This window comes from Botrytis byssoidea (assembly GCF_014898295.1).
Source record: "Botrytis byssoidea strain MUCL 94 chromosome Unknown BBYS_023, whole genome shotgun sequence".
In the NCBI taxonomy this organism is placed as follows: domain Eukaryota; kingdom Fungi; phylum Ascomycota; class Leotiomycetes; order Helotiales; family Sclerotiniaceae; genus Botrytis; species Botrytis byssoidea.
In genome coordinates, this window is record NW_024065864.1 from 583,507 (window position 1) to 600,211 (window position 16,705).

At 41.2% G+C, this 16,705-nt stretch overlaps 5 protein-coding genes across 5 annotated transcripts; 3 read left to right on the top strand and 2 right to left on the bottom strand.

Annotated features, from left to right (window-relative positions):
* Positions 1–6,336: 6,336 nt before the first annotated feature.
* EAE97_009775 (uncharacterized protein) lies at positions 6,337–7,758 on the top strand (the record flags this gene model as incomplete). The annotated part of the gene is made up of 4 exons (XM_038880290.1): positions 6,337–6,399; positions 6,459–6,561; positions 6,623–7,019; positions 7,080–7,758. The coding sequence occupies 4 exons, from the start codon at positions 6,337–6,339 to the stop codon at positions 7,756–7,758; spliced, it is 1,242 nt and encodes a 413-aa protein (XP_038728996.1).
* A 191-nt stretch (positions 7,759–7,949) lies between these two features.
* On the bottom strand, positions 7,950–8,946 carry EAE97_009776 (uncharacterized protein; the record flags this gene model as incomplete). The annotated part of the gene is made up of 4 exons (XM_038880291.1): positions 7,950–8,310; positions 8,403–8,546; positions 8,607–8,751; positions 8,826–8,946. The coding sequence occupies 4 exons, from the start codon at positions 8,944–8,946 to the stop codon at positions 7,950–7,952; spliced, it is 771 nt and encodes a 256-aa protein (XP_038728997.1).
* Positions 8,947–12,419: 3,473 nt separating this feature from the next.
* Positions 12,420–13,295, top strand: EAE97_009777 (uncharacterized protein; the record flags this gene model as incomplete). Its single annotated transcript, XM_038880292.1, has 1 exon — positions 12,420–13,295. One exon carries the CDS (start codon positions 12,420–12,422, stop codon positions 13,293–13,295), a length of 876 nt encoding a protein of 291 aa, XP_038728998.1.
* A 1,040-nt stretch (positions 13,296–14,335) lies between these two features.
* On the top strand, positions 14,336–15,142 carry EAE97_009778 (uncharacterized protein; the record flags this gene model as incomplete). The annotated part of the gene is made up of 1 exon (XM_038880293.1): positions 14,336–15,142. One exon carries the CDS (start codon positions 14,336–14,338, stop codon positions 15,140–15,142), a length of 807 nt encoding a protein of 268 aa, XP_038728999.1.
* A 518-nt stretch (positions 15,143–15,660) lies between these two features.
* EAE97_009779 (uncharacterized protein) lies at positions 15,661–16,600 on the bottom strand (the record flags this gene model as incomplete). The annotated part of the gene is made up of 3 exons (XM_038880294.1): positions 15,661–15,772; positions 15,847–16,441; positions 16,546–16,600. 3 exons carry the CDS (start codon positions 16,598–16,600, stop codon positions 15,661–15,663), a joined length of 762 nt encoding a protein of 253 aa, XP_038729000.1.
* Positions 16,601–16,705: the final 105 nt, after the last annotated feature.

Genomic DNA, 16,705 nt, shown 5'->3' on the forward strand with positions numbered 1-16,705 from the left:
ACGATATGTATAGCAATCGCAAGCTGAGAGATATATTTCGGTTGGCTTATCCGTTTAGAGGCTCTGAAGTCCTTTATTGGTCAGGATTAAGGCTGCCAATATTTGGGCAAGCTGTTTGACTTTATTTCTAGGCCCAAGGAACCCATTTTTTTGATCCGTTCTCGACTGTTTCGTTAACTTGTTGGCGTTAGGGTTTCTTGAATATTTCGAATTGTAATGTCTGCCTAATTACTCTCCTCCAAACGCCCACTCTCAATCCGTTTCCCCAGCCTCGTCAAGCATACCCTATTGGAGATAGCTGCTGCTCAAGACTGGAGAAATTGTGGGTATTCTAGACTTGATTTCGCAAGTATGCGTTGGTGCAAATTCATGTCTTTCGAACAATCATACGATGATTGTCACGACATCAGAAAAAGAACATCTTGATCGTTGACCCGAGTCTAGCTTTCGATATTGTTGTTGAGGTAAGAACTTGCGATCAGATGATTTTGCATATTCAATTCATCAATGTAGTTAGAGGAAAGTAAAAGCTTTTGACTCGGGGTTCGTTCCTATCGTATATTCCTTTCATTCGGTTTCGGAATCGGAACTACAAGCGTTTTCTAGTTTTGACCAGCGTCAATGTCCCGCCAAGGTATCGTAGCGTGGAAATCGCGTGGCAGATCTCGCGTGGAACACTCAACAATAGATTGTGGGCAGATCTTAAAGCCCTCCCAATGGACCTGCAGTAAGCGTGGAGAAGGAAGCACGAGCTGTATGCTGACAAGGCTTGGAATGTCACACAGGCTAGTGATGCCGTGTCAACCAGTCTGGCGGTGATCAAGTACGGCTTCTGCGATAGAATGATTCGTTCTCACATTCAGCTCGGCTAGAAACCTCGGCCACGAGTGCAGCTGAGGACTATGACTCTCCACCTTTGCCGGAATTCTTCAGTGTTGAACCGGTCAGCAGCTCGGAACACACAGCCTGGATTTCACAAGCCAAAGTCATCAATAGCAGGAATAGATCTCGTGTAGGTCATTCGTCTGTCTAGTGGATCATGCGGCGTAAAAAACGTTCGGAAGATTCGACCCGGATCCTTTCATAGACTTATACTGGCGCCTTATTATCGAATATCGATGGTTGGCAAATGGCTGCCGTTGGTATTTCTAACATGAATTCAGACCATCGATATGGACCCGAGTCGTGAGAGATCCCGCAATGAGAATTTGCGGCGCATTCAGGCTGACGCGAGGTATTTGATGAACCAATTTCCTTCCCAGAATGATTGCGCTCAATCGGTGTTGAGTTTGATGCAGATGTGGGGTGTAATATATTGAGAGCGCACTGCGAAGTCAACCCCTGTAATTTACGATGCCTAGCAAGCACCAACAGATTGTAGAATGCATCAATGAAAGTTGCTATATGAAGCACGATGCAGTGGATTTTCTGCCCGCCTCCACATACTTTGTCGATGGCCAGAAGCGTCGAAGATCATGTATCTTCATCATCCATGTGCTTCTGTCCAACCTTCTCTATCTCTGCCAATGCCTAGTTTGAGGAATCAAGTCTCTTCCATTCTCTGAGAAAAGACACGACTACACAGAAATAGCCAATGTTCTGGTGAGTTCTGGGCTTGAGGTTGAATGCTAGGGTGGTAGGATGACCAAGGTTGGCAGATCAATCCCGTTAATAGTTGAGTAGATCAACAATAACCGTGTTGCAGTCATTGGCCACACTGTAACTCCTACATCACAAACCAGCGATGTGTTCTCCTACCGATTTTCTCCATATTTGCAACGAAATGGTAAGATTTCCCGTGTTAATTATGACATCCAGTGCGCCGTTGAGATGTGGTCCACAATCGAGTGGAATGCAATTAGCAATATGGCACACGAAAAGATAGCCTCAATTAGCTAGATGGAGCATTCCAGAGCCTCGGGTTTTGAACCAGGATTTGGTGTTTTGTGTCATCCTCTAATTATGCGTGCCTAGGTCAAGCAATTATGTAACTGAATCGGTCTTCTGAAGAAATGTGGGAAGGCTCAATGATATATATATAAATGGAGCGCGACTCCTGATAATATGGATAATATGGATAATGTAGTAATTGATTGCTCCATTACCAAGACTGAGGGAAAACCCTTTTTTTCTGTTGTGTTTTGTTCATATGTTGGAGCACCAGGGGGTGCACAGACTCACGGGACAACGTGATAGGAAAGCACAATTTCACACTCAAATTTATCAACTTCAAAACTCAATCAAAATTCCAAATTCCATCCAATATTATTCAAATCAAGATATATAATTTATAAATATAAAATTCATATAATATATAAAAATTGAATCTTAAAAATAAATATTAAATTTAAAAATCAAATAGTATATTTTTCTATCAAGTTTTTTGATGGGATATTATATAATCGATTATATAAACTTGAATTTTGTTTTTTTTTGAAATAAAACTTTTATTATATAAAATTCTTATAACGTGGTTTATCAGCATATGGCCTATATCAATATGTGACCTACTTTCACCTCAATTCATACCTTTTTCTTTTAATACACATTTTATCAATAACCTATAATGAATTCGAAGAATCAAGAAGCTTATATACTCCTTGTTATTAAAGCTATTCAAAAAAACAAAAAACTAAGTATTCAAAAGATTGCTAATATATATAATATCCTATATATAATATTATAATATAGAATTGATAATTTATTTCCTTATATCGAATATTAGTATAAATCTCATAATCTTTTAAAACTGAAGGAGAATATTATTTCTGAATATATAATCGATATGGATATAAGAGGATTTCTATTTAAATTAAGAAATATGAAAGATATAATAAATTATATTTTTAAATCGAGGGGTACAAAATGTATTGAAAAGCTTTAAGTATATTTTATTTATTTATTTATTTATTTTAATTTACATCCGGGGGGCAAGCCGCAGGGGCTCGCCACGACCTCCCAGGGGGTACTAGGGATGGACTATGCTAGCGGGGGTGCCGGCATAGCCACGCGTTCTGTTCTTCTACGGCTGTGATGCAGGCCAGGGGAAAGGCGGCTAGGGGCGCTGTGCGCGCTCCTGCCGCTTGTCTCCCGCTTGCAATGTCGGTACTGTTCAACCCACTTTATGCTAAGTAGCCCAGGTTTGCGGCTGGCTATAGGGCCCTATATTGTCAGTTTTTGTGTAGTGTAGTTTATACGCAGCAATAAAGGGGGGGAAGCGGCTCCAAAGGGGGGTGTAATCTTAGTTGGTAATATGAAAGTGGGAGATCAAAGGATCTCTGGAGAAACTAAGTGTGGTTACTCGAAGTAATTAATGATTACTAGAAAGTTTGCAAAGTCTATTGGAATCTTTAAAAGAAGAGAGAGATAGTCGATTATGTTCTTTATATTTCACGGGATTGAGCCAGATTTGTTCGACTAATTTTCGAATTAGGTGCGAGAGTGTCAGTAGAGTATTAGGTGCTTAGGCTTTTTGCTATATCCACAGGAGCATTCTAGGGTGGCGTTGTTGTACTGAAAGCGTCAGTGATAGGACGTAAAGTCCCTGTATCCGGTTCTAAACGCCATCAATCACTAAAGAGTAGGGCGGGGGAGTGTAAGTTCCTCTAATTCCTTGACTTGATAGTTAAGATGCTAGCAACGGTATCGGCCGGTGAGGGTAACCTCATTTCACTTCCACCATCTCTGCTCTACCCCTTGTCTGAGGGTTCTGGCTGTTGAGCTTATCCCACTGATAATGGGGAGCAATGAGTTGTCGTTTTCGATGCAACTGCTGCAAGTGCCCAGATTGGCGAGCCGATCAGCCTTCTCGTTTCCAAGGATTCCAGTGTATCCAGGCGATCATTGGATCGCCACTTGTCTATTCCTCATAATCTCATAACAGTGCAGAAACACCTATTGGGATGAGTCGGAGGTGTTGCCCCTGATACCCCAGATAACTGAAGTGCTATCGATGCATATGGTGATCTGCCCAGCCGGCTTCAGTCGGATGGCGCGCTTTAAACCTTTTAGAGCACCCACTGCCTCGGTATCGAAGACATGCGAGAGCGGGTTGATCGCCCCGTGGCCGGATGCCACTGGAAATTGTCCCCGGTAGATCGCGTAGCCGTAGCCGACTATCTTTTGCCCTCGGTGGTATTGTTCAGTGCCGTCCGAGAAGATTGTGATGTGACTGTCAGGCAGACGGTTCCACCATTGCGTGAATTCAAGCGCGGCTGCTTCTTTCTTCACGCCTCCTGTGGGGTCGGTGCAGCTCCCTGCGGAGAAGTGAAGCTTTAAGTATATCAATTCGTAAAGCGTCGAATCAAATTAAAGATATGTTTTAGTTGTATTTATGATTTTCAAAAGGCTTTCTGTAAAGATCCTGAGCTTATTGAAAAGTGGTTTCGATTAGTTTCAAATATATAAGCGAAATATAATATTCTTAATTACAATTTCTATAACTTCAATGAAATAGACTTTATAATGAATATAATATATTCCGGAATAATAATAACTAATATTGAACAAAATAGTAAAAATAAGGCAATATAATTAGACAATAGAGAATAAGCTATAACGATTATATATAATAATAAGGAAAATGAAACTATATTTCTATTTCTAATAATTCAGGGATAGATTCATTTTTCCAATTGATATATCAAAACTGATTTTCCTGTGGATTAGGCTATTAAATTTATATTTAATAGATGAACAAATAATAAGATAGATTTAGAATAATTGAAATACTTTGATAAATATATTAAAAATCAAAGAAAGAATAAATATTGAATGTTGATACTAAATGAGTATGAAAGTTATAAATCAAAAGCTTTTCAAGTATATTATAAAAAGAACGATATTATATACTTAAACTTACTATTGCATTTAAATTATTTAATTCAATTATTTGATATAGATTATTTTAGCAATCTGAAATATTTATATAATAATCAAATTGATGGATTTATTAAGATATATATTAATTATATTTCGAAGATTAAATTCTTTATAGCTTTTAAAACTATATATAAAAAATCAATTATAATTCAAAATATAAAATTAGAGTTTCGAAAAGTAGGTTTAATATCTTTTAATTCTAAAGCTATATTTTCGAAATTAGATATTCAAATTTGTATATTTATTCCCCTTTCTTTCGATTTAGATTAATGGATTTCTCAAATCCCTTATAATTCAATTAAAGCTTTTTTTCAATCAATATTAATAAAATCTCGAATAGCTTATTATTAATTAAGCTTTTTTATATCTATATTCAAGATTATACTAATTCTAATTAAAAATATAAAAAGATTAGCTTATAAGAATATACTTTTGAATACAAAGATTTATATATTTCGAAAAACAAATAAAATATTAAACAAACATTAATACACAAAAAAAATCTAATTATATTAAAGAGAAATATTTATTAAACAAAAGATTTTTAATATATTATTTCAATAAAAGATTAATATTCAGATTTAATATAATAAATACTAAAATAAGAGAAATCCTAATAAAAAAGTATTTTTTAATAGATATTATAATAAGTATAGAAAACCAGATCATAATTCAAAAACTTATCAAAACAATATAATAGATCCTAGATTATTAGATTCTTAATAATTTTAATCAATTGATTCAATAATTGTTGAATAATATAGGTTTAAAGGTGTGAATTGAGGTAAAAGTGGGCTACATGCTGATATGGGTCACATGCTAATAAACCACGTTACTTGAAAATAATAATTCTTAATTTCAAAATCAAATATCAATTTTTTGAATTTTAATTGAATTATCAAAACAGCTCTTTTTGGTGTGAAATTGTGCTTTTCCTCTTAAGTGTCCCGTGAGTCTGTGCACCCACTGGTGGAGGTGCCATGGAAGCTTTGTCAGCACCTTTAGTAAGCCGGTCCTCGCTTTCTTTCGTATAGGCGGGTAGGTAGCCTATGGAGTACATAAAAATCATCCGAAAGCCTACTAGAGGTAATGAGCTGACAACTACCGGTAACCTTACACATAAATTATGCACACTGTTGACATAGACCATCATTCTCATGTCATGTCATGATTTCTTCACATCGCTGTCGTCGTGAAAACTCAAACGCTGATATGATATCACTATCAGTTTTTTCACTTTCATGATCCACTCCAAGTCGGCTCAATTATCTATCCGATCAAAGTCCGACGAGATGGTGCTTTCAAATCATGTCCCGGTCCTCCTTTCAAGACACGATGGGTACACCTCGGTGATTGGGACTATATAAAACTTTGAAAATTCTCAAAAAAGTTGAATTCAATTTAGTTACCAAGTACCACCATACTCTTATCGAAAATCAGAAGAGCCGTTTCATCATGTTACTTTCCGAGAAGATCACATTACCATGTGGGTTGACCCTACCAAATCGTCTTTGCAAGGTATGAAACATCATGAATTTTGTCAATAGTGTCTCCGTAACGCTAATACTACTGCAAAGGGTGCAATGGCTGAAGCTATGTCGACAACTCATGTTCCTGATGAATCATTTTTGAAGGCATATGGCACTTGGGCTGACGGTGGATGGGGAATGGTAATGACAGGTACGAATCAGGAGTGCATTACTACCAAATTCAAGTCTCCAAACACTAATTCAGATACTAGGAAACATTCAAGTGTCTTCCAAATACCTCGGAGGCCACAAAGACGTAGTTAGCACTCCCAGACCCACAGAAGAGACCAAAGCCATGTGGAAGTCCTGGGCGGCAACCTCCCAACGCTCTGGAACACCCACCATAGTCCAAATTTGTCATGCCGGTAGACAATCACCCCTTGGGGCTGGTGACCGCAGCCTCTTCTCAAAAACTGTTGCTCCTTCCGCCGTGGCAATAAATTTTGGAAGTAGTTTCATCGAACGGACCGTTGCTGCGTTAATGTTCGGCACACCACGTGAATTGACGATTGATGAGATTTCTGGACCGGGTGGCATCATTGATGAGTTTGTATTGGCTGCAAAGCAAAGTTTCGAGGCGGGATTCAAGGGTGTTGAACTCCATGGCGCGTAAGTTGCCCCCTAACTTTCTGTTCCTCCTCAGGATTGCTCTTATTGATTCAATTATAGACACGGCTACTTGCTAGCACAATTCCTGTCTCCTAAGTCCAATCTCCGAACCGATGAGTTTGGCGGCACAGCCAGAAAGAGAGCTGAGGTCGTAGTCAGAATCATCAATGAAGTCAGAAAGCAAACGAGTAAGGAGTTCTGCATTGGTATCAAGGTGAACAGTGTGGATGCTGCTTCCAACGAGTCATTGGAAGATAGTATGGAGCAAATCAGGTGTATAGTAGAAGCCGGAGTCGACTTCATCGAGATTTCTGGAGGAAGCTACGAGAATCCTCGTATGATGGGTGAACCCTCTTCAGCCCCTACGACTTCTTCTCGCGAAAGTTTCTTCCTCGAATTCGCCCAAACAGTACGCAAACAATTTCCTTCTGTCCTCCTGATGGTCACAGGAGGTTTCCGCACAAGAGTCGGTATGGAGGAGGCTTTGAAGTCGGGAGGATGTGATCTCATTGGCATTGCCAGACCCGCTGCCGTTATTCCCAAATTGCCAAACGAGATTATCCTCAATAAAGACATACCTGACGAGGAAGCAAACATCACTCTTAAACCACTCTCCCCACCATTTTTGGTTCGCCACATGCCTGTAAAACAGGTCGGGGCTGGTTACCAGAGCATGTATTATTCGTCACAAATTCAGAGAATGGCTCAGGGAATGGCGCCTGTCAATACAAAGGTATAGATCATTGTTAGATATAGAGAGAGGAGTTATTGGTAGATGGATTATGGACAGAGGAGTTATAGGCAGATGCGTTTGGATGCAGATATAGATTTGAATATAGAATATGTACATATATACCAAGAATCTTCTCTTTCAGATCCCCACCACAACCCCTCTTTATCACATTACCCAAATACTAGTCATCGTCCAACTTAAACACAGCTTCCCGCAATACTACTTGTGGTATTCTTGCTATACGCACTCAGAGCACTTCCTCCACACATAAGACCCTTCATGAATGCAGCGGCCACAGTATTTGCGCCTGCGGGACTGGTATGCGTGTGATCGTTTGGATAATACGCATCGACGGTCGTAGCACCAAGCGTCTTGTAAATATTCGCAACGTATGTACCGTGGTCGACAAAGGAGGCCAGCGAGCCAAGAGAAGTGACGACGGATTTTCCATATCCAGTGAAGCGGGGGGATGTGTAGGACCAGGTGCCGGTTTCCCATAAGTTGTTGGGAGTGGGCGAGGCGACGATCAAGTGTGCACCTTTGGCGGTTATGAGACGTCTGGAAGGAGTGTTAGTTAAGTTGGTGGTTTTGATAGGGTCAGGGCTGCGGAAATGGAGAATTGTAAAATGTCGGGGGGAAGAGAAACATACCCTGCTTGCAACAGGTAGAATACATATGTGTACACGGTTTCCCCTGTAACTGGAGAGATACAAGTCTCGGTACCGCCTCCATAGCAATCGGTACGGAGGTTATCAGTTGTGGTCAAAGAGCCTCCATCGTTGTGGCCAAACTCGCTGATAATTGAATTAGCACATGTTTATCAATTAAAAAACAGGGGATTGTTGAAGACATACAAAAGAACATAATCGCCGGCAACAACCAAATCGGCTAATGCAGCAAATTTTCCTTCATTCCAATATGAGCGGGCGGATCGTCCGGCAACGGCTTTGTTCACGACATTGATACCGGTGAAACTGTATTTAAGGTATTCACCGAATCCTATACACGAGACAAGTTAGACAAATTTCCCACACTCCTATATGACGTCTAGGATGGAGAACAAAAGCACAAACCTTGAGTACCAGTTCCACCGCCACCAAGCGCCATGGTGGAATCACCAGCCAAATACAATGTTGGCACTGCGCATACCTGAGCCGCGAGCGCGGAAAGCAGGACTTTGACGGAAACCTTCATGATGAATGATTTGAGATGGTGTGAGATCGATGCCAAGAATTGCTGCAAAATCGACAGATGCTGTTCGAGCCAAGCTTTCTGATTTTCGAGCCGATCTTCTTCTCTTTATATAGTTTTCCTAGCCTTCGACCCATCATGCGGAAACATAATAGTAACCGTCTTTATCTACCTCCATGTCCAATTTCTCCATCTGGTCTCCTCAATACGAGCGAGATTCTCGGCGCCGAGTTCCCCTTCCCCTTCAATCAAATTTACTTTCTGCTAGCCACCAGAATCCGCAGAGACCTCCACTTACAAATCCGCATATGGACGCCCTCCAATTCCAGGCGCCAAAACAATACCAAAAGTTTCCCATGCTCTTCGTACAATCTCCACCCGAGCAACCCACCCACCTCAGCAATTATTCATCTAAGCAGAACGCCAAGACGGAAACTTCATCGTGCATGTTAAGCTTATTCTTCGTCCGAAAAATGAAATATAACCACCAGTCGCAAACTTCGCACTCGGTAGATCTTCGCTCACGTTGCAGATTCGGTATACCCCAGATTTTTGGCGCGGGTCCCCTCATTTGATAACTAACTATCTGTGCCTGGATGTGAAAATGTGTGCAGGAGAATTCGGCAGCAAGTGAGAGATCCACCAATGAGATTCATCCGCTTTGATTAAGTGCCGGCTGAATTGGTCTTGGCAAAGGCTTATTGATCACAAGATGGGGAGATCGTCGGCTTTTATTGTTGCACGCGATGGATTATGGCGATTGAATAGAGGCGATGTTGCGAGTGCAAATGGAGATTATTTGTGCGCTTGCGTGTGGAAACTATGCTTGGCGGAATTTTTGTTGAAAACGAGGGTGTGGATTTGGAATTTGGTTGATAATTGAGGAATGTTATGATTGAGATGCTTGCGTATCACTTTGGTGCATGTGTGTTATCTCGTAAAAAAAGTTATTCGCACTGCCGAAGAATCCGACGAACAAATCGAGTGCGATAGATATTTGGTTAGAAGTCAAACTGGCTATAGACTTTGATCTCCTCGTCTGACAACAGGCTCAAACCAAAGTTGAAACGACTGTGCAACATTGAGCGTTGTAACCTCTGAACCTTTACAACGGCGATTTGGAGCTTTAAAAAGCAATAAAGGTTGATTTCTACCGCATCAAAAAACATAAACTCATCTCAGTATCGCGCGGTTGATGAAGAAGAATAATTGAGTGCATAACCGCATCAACGAATGTTGTGTATTTTTGTGAAGCCATCCGCATGTTACTTCCGCATCGCAAGATCAGGTTTGAAGAGGATCTAATTCATTGAAATCAACATTCCAGTCGCCATCGTAAAGGGAAAAACTACTTTGGAGAGATTGGGTTGAGCCCTAGGATCTTTTGATATTGATGAAATGATTGGCAAGGTAGGTTGCTGGTAGACTGGAAATTTTCCGCTGGAAAGCATTCTGAATGAGGTTTCAAGTCACAACAGTCCTTTTCCTGTGGGTGAGATCACGATCCAAGAAATAATGTACGGTATGGTCTACTAATCAATGTTCTTGTCGCGGCTTTTCGGTACAGATATCTTCATATATGCTTTTCGAGGCAAGCAATCAAGGTGATTTCGAAGACACCAATGTCGGAAGATTCCCCGAACTGAAAGAGCTGTGTCACATCGATGTCCACTTCAACGTTGACCGTGTTATTGATGTATCCATCCATATGTATTGAACCGAGTGCGGGCCGTGGCAACAATTTTTTGACTTGGGAAAGAGAACTGACCGCCTTGACGCAAACTTGGGTCTCCGATAATCACCTTTGAGCGACGATACCATTTTGTCGCGCCATTTTATTTCAATGTTGATTTCGCCTAATTCTTAAATATAATCGAAGAGATCGCACATAATCTTGTCAATTGGTGGTATGACAACATGGCACTCTAGCTTAATGGTTAGATACGACAACTCGAGGTGCGCGCGGTATCTTTGTGGGGAGCATTCGATCCCTTCGGAGTCATTGATACCGCGAAATAGGTCAACAAAGATGTAGGGCCTCAATTTGGGGCCTGAACTTTTGCTATCTTGCATCCTTGTATTATCCACCTTGGGTCTACTGGATCACCTCGTCCTTTGACATTTTTTTAGAGAGAGGATTCTGGCGACAGGAGAAAATTGATGCCTGAAACTAAAAAGAGATGCCAGGAAGAGAATTGGTATGATCTGTTCAGAGTCTGATAATATCGAATTTGCTCCACTCAAAGCTCGCTGACAATTGCTTTTGTATGGTTGAAAAAGTGTTTAATAGTCGGCTCTTCAAGCGGGCGACTTTATAGGATGATTTACTGAAGAGACATAGAATAATGAAGCGTGGGAGCCTGAATTGAAACGGGACATTGGAGTTGCTACTGAGCTGTCTCTATCGGATGATACCTCCTGGAATTTCAGAGCCAATTTTGAAAATATGACGGTGATGAGAAGAGAAAAACGTGATTAGCTTTTGTATATGAGTACTACCTACCTAGGTAGAGCAGTTTAAATTATACACTAGATATGCCACTGATAATAACAATGTACACTTGAACGGAAAGGATTCTGAACAAGAACTTACTTATCTGACTCGATTATATGCTCCAGGATATTCACGACATCTCTTCCGATCCTGCATTGTAGTTATCGACTTCCTTGATCAATCTTAATACAAACTCCCGGTATCGAGACACGAGAGCGAGTTCCAGAAGCCTTAGGGAGCTATAGACAATATACTTTGGAGTGTATGATTGTTGTCAAGGTGACAAACGATCTAGAGCAGAACACAAATGATTGATGCTTTGAAGTAATGTTCTATAGGCTTGTAGAGATATGGAAATGAGTCTCGCCTGTTGGATCAGATTTGCGTGCAAATTCTTGATCTGAAGGTGTAGTAAACAAGATCTACACACTTTGGCTAGCTTAGTCATCATAAATATAAATAACTTTATACTTTATTCCGAGACTTCTGGTTTGTGATGCCCCAACCTCTTCAACATTTGTCTCTTCTAAGTTTTTTTTTTTTCAATTCATAGTATAATATTGAACTGAATGATATCTCTCAAGATATTTTCAATTAATATTTTAAGAATTTGCGCATTCCATTTCTTCGTGTTCGACTGCGCTTTCCTCATACGTTTGCAGATAGATATCCGCGAACGAACAGAAATGTCGATGATGAAGAGGCTTCCAACTTTTCTCTACCGGTCCCGTCGAGGGATATTGAGGTATCTGAGCTCGAATTAAGCCTCAATGAAGGATGGCGTCGTTAGGCGCGCATTTCCAGCTTAAGATGGAAGGTCCACTTGTATGTTGGTTGACCTCAAGCTGTTGCTTCCCCTAATGCTACTAGGTTATAACTTCAGGTATCTTTCCAAAATTCTTGATCGAAACAAAAACATCCATTTGATAACACTCAATTATCAAAATCGATGCATTGCTTGCATATGCGTATGTCCTCCAAAATGGGTCTCGATAAACATTCGATAGAGACCTCCGTCGCAGAGCACATCCCAATCACGCGGAGTATGCGTCGTATCATTGCATCTAGATACATTCAATCTATCGGTATATGCCCGCACAGCATCTTGGATGGATCATCTTTACCAAAGTTGACGACTTTTTCGCTTTTTCGCAATTTACCACTTGAACTCCGCGCTCAGATCTGGACGCTTGCTTTTCAGGAGCCTCATATAGTAGAGCTCGAGCTTTTGACCTCCACGGATACAGCATCCAGTTCGCAGCAGCGATCATCCTCTTGGAGCTTTCGCAACACGACTCCGCACCCTCTTCTTTCAACTTGTATCGAATCCAGAGAAGAGATTTTAAAGCGGTACCGATTTTCTGAACATTCAAGATACAACTCACTTCCCATAACCTTTGCCATCAATTCATTGTTTCTCAAGGATCTCAACTTTGGTTCTGTCCAAGGTTATTGGCAGCGAAATGTGAATTATGTTAAGAACGGCGATTGTAGAGTGTTTCTACCGAGTATCTTTGAGTCTGTAGAAAGTTTAGTGATTTCTCGAACATCCATCTTGAATGCAGAATGCGAGGCAGAAAACATCGTTCGTCATTGTTTCCCGAATCTTTGTCTGCTCATCGTCACTGTCAATGTTTGTGCAAGGAACGAACTCTCTTCTGACCACACTTACCAATTTCTTTTACATCCAGAAGACGATCACCATATCTCGCTATTAAGCTTTGCGCCGACGACTTGTCCTTGGGACGCGATTTATGCATCGAGGATCAAATTAAATATGCAAAGACGATTTGCGAGACAGGAAAGAATACACAGAGATTATGTTGCGCCCGTTATAAAGGTCGTCAGCGCCTGTTAATGCTACGGTGGAACATAAGAGTATTTTATTCGGCTGTTTCAAAGATGAGAGTAAGATTTTACTGCGTTGCGCGAATAGTTCTTTGAAAAGAACGAGTCAAGTCACGAAAGAAGCTCTTACGACATGAATTGAATTGATTGGCATAGCCATGATGGTGGACTAGAAGGAATCACTCTCCATATACCCGGCGGCACTACAGTGAAAATACTCTGGCAATTGTGATGTGACACAAGCCCTGTCACTCTGTTCGGGAGCTATGAACTGGTCATGTCTCGGAAAACGAGGATTCAACTCACAAGGATTGTGCATGAGCTACCTTATCTGGATCTTATCCATAACACAACCAAACTCCCGGAAAACTCAACGCTTCCTGATAGGAGCATCATGTGCAGAGCAGGAAAAGTGATGGCTTTGCAGCAAAACCTTGCTGCAGAATGGGCTCGGGAATACCCTCAACCTAGGCTCGCAAAGGCAGCTGGTTGTAACCTAACTTATCACTGCGCCTTCAAAAATTGCATGGGATCATCCGAGCCAAGTTTGGCCGCCTTCAATCGTTATCACTCCGACCAAAAATCAATAATGCACAAACCACCATAAATCCTTTCAGATCCCGTTGTAATTCCTATCAAATAACCACTACTCAAGTGCTGTGGTTTCGATATATGTTTCTAGTCTTTCAATTATTTCTGAATGTTTGGCTAAGAGTCTCGAACTACTAGGTACTCGCCCCAAGCGGTTTTGTTGGTACGAGCGTCTGCATTGTGATTGGTTGATATCCACTGGATCTTGCCGCCGTGCAAACTACCTTGCAGTTTACAACCCCGCAAAGCCTTTGCACTTGGGCAAGAATACCGGTACTTCTTCCCATTTTTTGTACTCGGCATCCTTGATTTGGTTAAATTCAACGTTATCGCAACTGTTGTTACCCGAAATCCCTAGGTAGTTCTCGCCATCCACGGAAGTTAAGCCTTACCTCTCTGTCAACAAAACACTTCTTTTCGTACAGAAGATAGCCTCAAACACAACATCTTTTGTTCAGCATGGCGGCTAGTGAAAGTTATCGTGCTTATTTAGCAACTCAACAACGAGTACCTCTTCTTTCGGCGATCTACAGTCCACCTCCAACTCATGAATACGGGCCTGACACTGCAAAGCGCTATGAAGTTTTAGAAAATGAGACAGAATTTATCATAAGCCAGGCAAAGACACCTCACATCCCTTCAGACTCAGAAACGCCACCTCAGCCTCTACCTCAACCCCCACAGCATCATCGAGGAAACAGTACAACTCGTCTTGGCATCTTCAATAAAGTTTTTTCTATAAGTCCTCCTGCTTCTCCAAGATTTGAAACTACTTCCATCTTTGTCCTCTTGTTACCTCAAGCGGGTACACGACCCATCCTTCTCAAACTTCGTACAATAGATATCCGTCTCGAAGGACACAGAGATAACCATCTCTCTCATATTCCGGATATGCGTTCATTTTGGGGCGATGGAGATGCCTGGCACGCTCGTATACAGAAATATTCTTCCATAAGTAGGATCAATGGTTTGACAGATCATGCTTTGATTGGCACATACATGTTACTATATACGCCTGAAGGAAACGGATTACCTTTGAACCAAAGATGGAGCGCAGGCGTTAGTGGAGATGCGTGTATAGCAAAGATGTGTAAGAATATATGGGGGAGAGGAGGAGTGGCTGCGTATGAGGATATTGATAGGGAGTTCCTGGATAGTAGACTATACAGGAAGATGCTGATGGGATTGTTTGATAGCCCTCTGAAGGACTCAAACGAGGCTGCTACAGGAGAGGATGAGGATAATGTTGATAAGGAGACTTCGTGAGGTGCTGGCGCTTCTAGGTTCTGTTTTGTGGTTTCTATTATGGTTCGCTCAAGAATATAATCGCTGGATATCTCCGCAGTACAACTGGAGTAATTTTGGAGTTCATGGAGTTCAATCTATTTGCAGGATATGCTGGCGGTTTTGAGTTTCGATATTGAAACGCGTATAGAAAATCAAGAAATGAGAAAATCATTTTAGATCTGATACAGTGAAAACGCGAATATATGAACATGGTGAAGGCATTCATCTGAACGACCAGCAGCAGTATGTACTTCGACTATACAAAAGCTTAGACTTGGCATATCCACACGCTAATTGACCCTGAAAGCTAGCTCGCGGAAGAGCTCCCGACAAGCCTTTCCTTCGCATGCCGGAAGCACAGATAGTAGACCTACTGATCAACTAAATGCTTTCCATTAACATCTATACTAGCTAGCTATGGAGAAATAAAGTTTTCTCATTGAAATTCCCAACAGAAAACAAATATCAATCCCGCTCAATGCATACCATATCACAACTCAATTATCTGTATTCTTCTTGACCAATTCCACAATCCTATCCGCCAATAGTTGGGCATCTCCAGGCCACCTCCCACTAATATAATTATACTTCTCATCTTCCACCACAAAGCTATTATCTCATCAGTCTCTCTATCCCATAACGCAGAAGATATACAAAACAGAATTCACAAAAACCAAACTCACGGCTGCAACCCAATATAATGCTTCCATTGCTTTTCTGGATCATCCAACCTCTTCCTAACACTCGTCTCCACATTCTCACTCCCCGCTCCATAAGTTTTATAATAATCTCCCAACGCCCATCTCGTACTCCAATAAGCCGCTCCCTCAAACATACCCGGCAGAGCCGTCGTGTCACAGTCATGAATGATAGATTTCCCCGCCGTCAAAGTTTCACTCAAAACCATGACACCGTGACAAACCGCTCCAATATGTTTCTTTCCAGGCTTCTCAACACCTTTCCAGTAGGATATCAGATGCTGATGCATAATCTCCGAATCGATCAGTTGACGCACGCTTTTCTCGTGGCCGCCAGGCAAAAACACAACATCGTAGGAGTTGAGGGAAAAGGAATCAGAAGACCAGGATAAAGGGCTTGTGAATTCTTTCGTCTGGGTCATGTGTTTGTAGGCGGTAACGGCTTCTTGGGTGGCGCCGAGAAGCTTCTGGGTGATTCCCTCGAGCATTTTACGATCGCATGCTGGGATGGTGCCGTTTTCGGTGGCGAAGTGCACGGTAAATCCGGCGTTGGTGAAGGTGGTGTATGGAATTGCGGTTTCTGGGAGGGGGATTCAGTATATATGTTATCGGTAGTATGGTTTGGGAAACAGACTGAAGTGATTGCTCATAATGTTGGGAGTTTATAGAAGAGGGATATGTTACCTGTTGGATCATGGCCGTAATCAGACATAGGAATCAACACTTTTATACCAGACATCTTTGCTGAATGCTATTTTTTGAAATTTATTATTAGGAGATAAAAGTAATGTTATGATGATAAAGTTTCTTCATGAACGAAAGGACTTTCTTGTGTATAAATGTT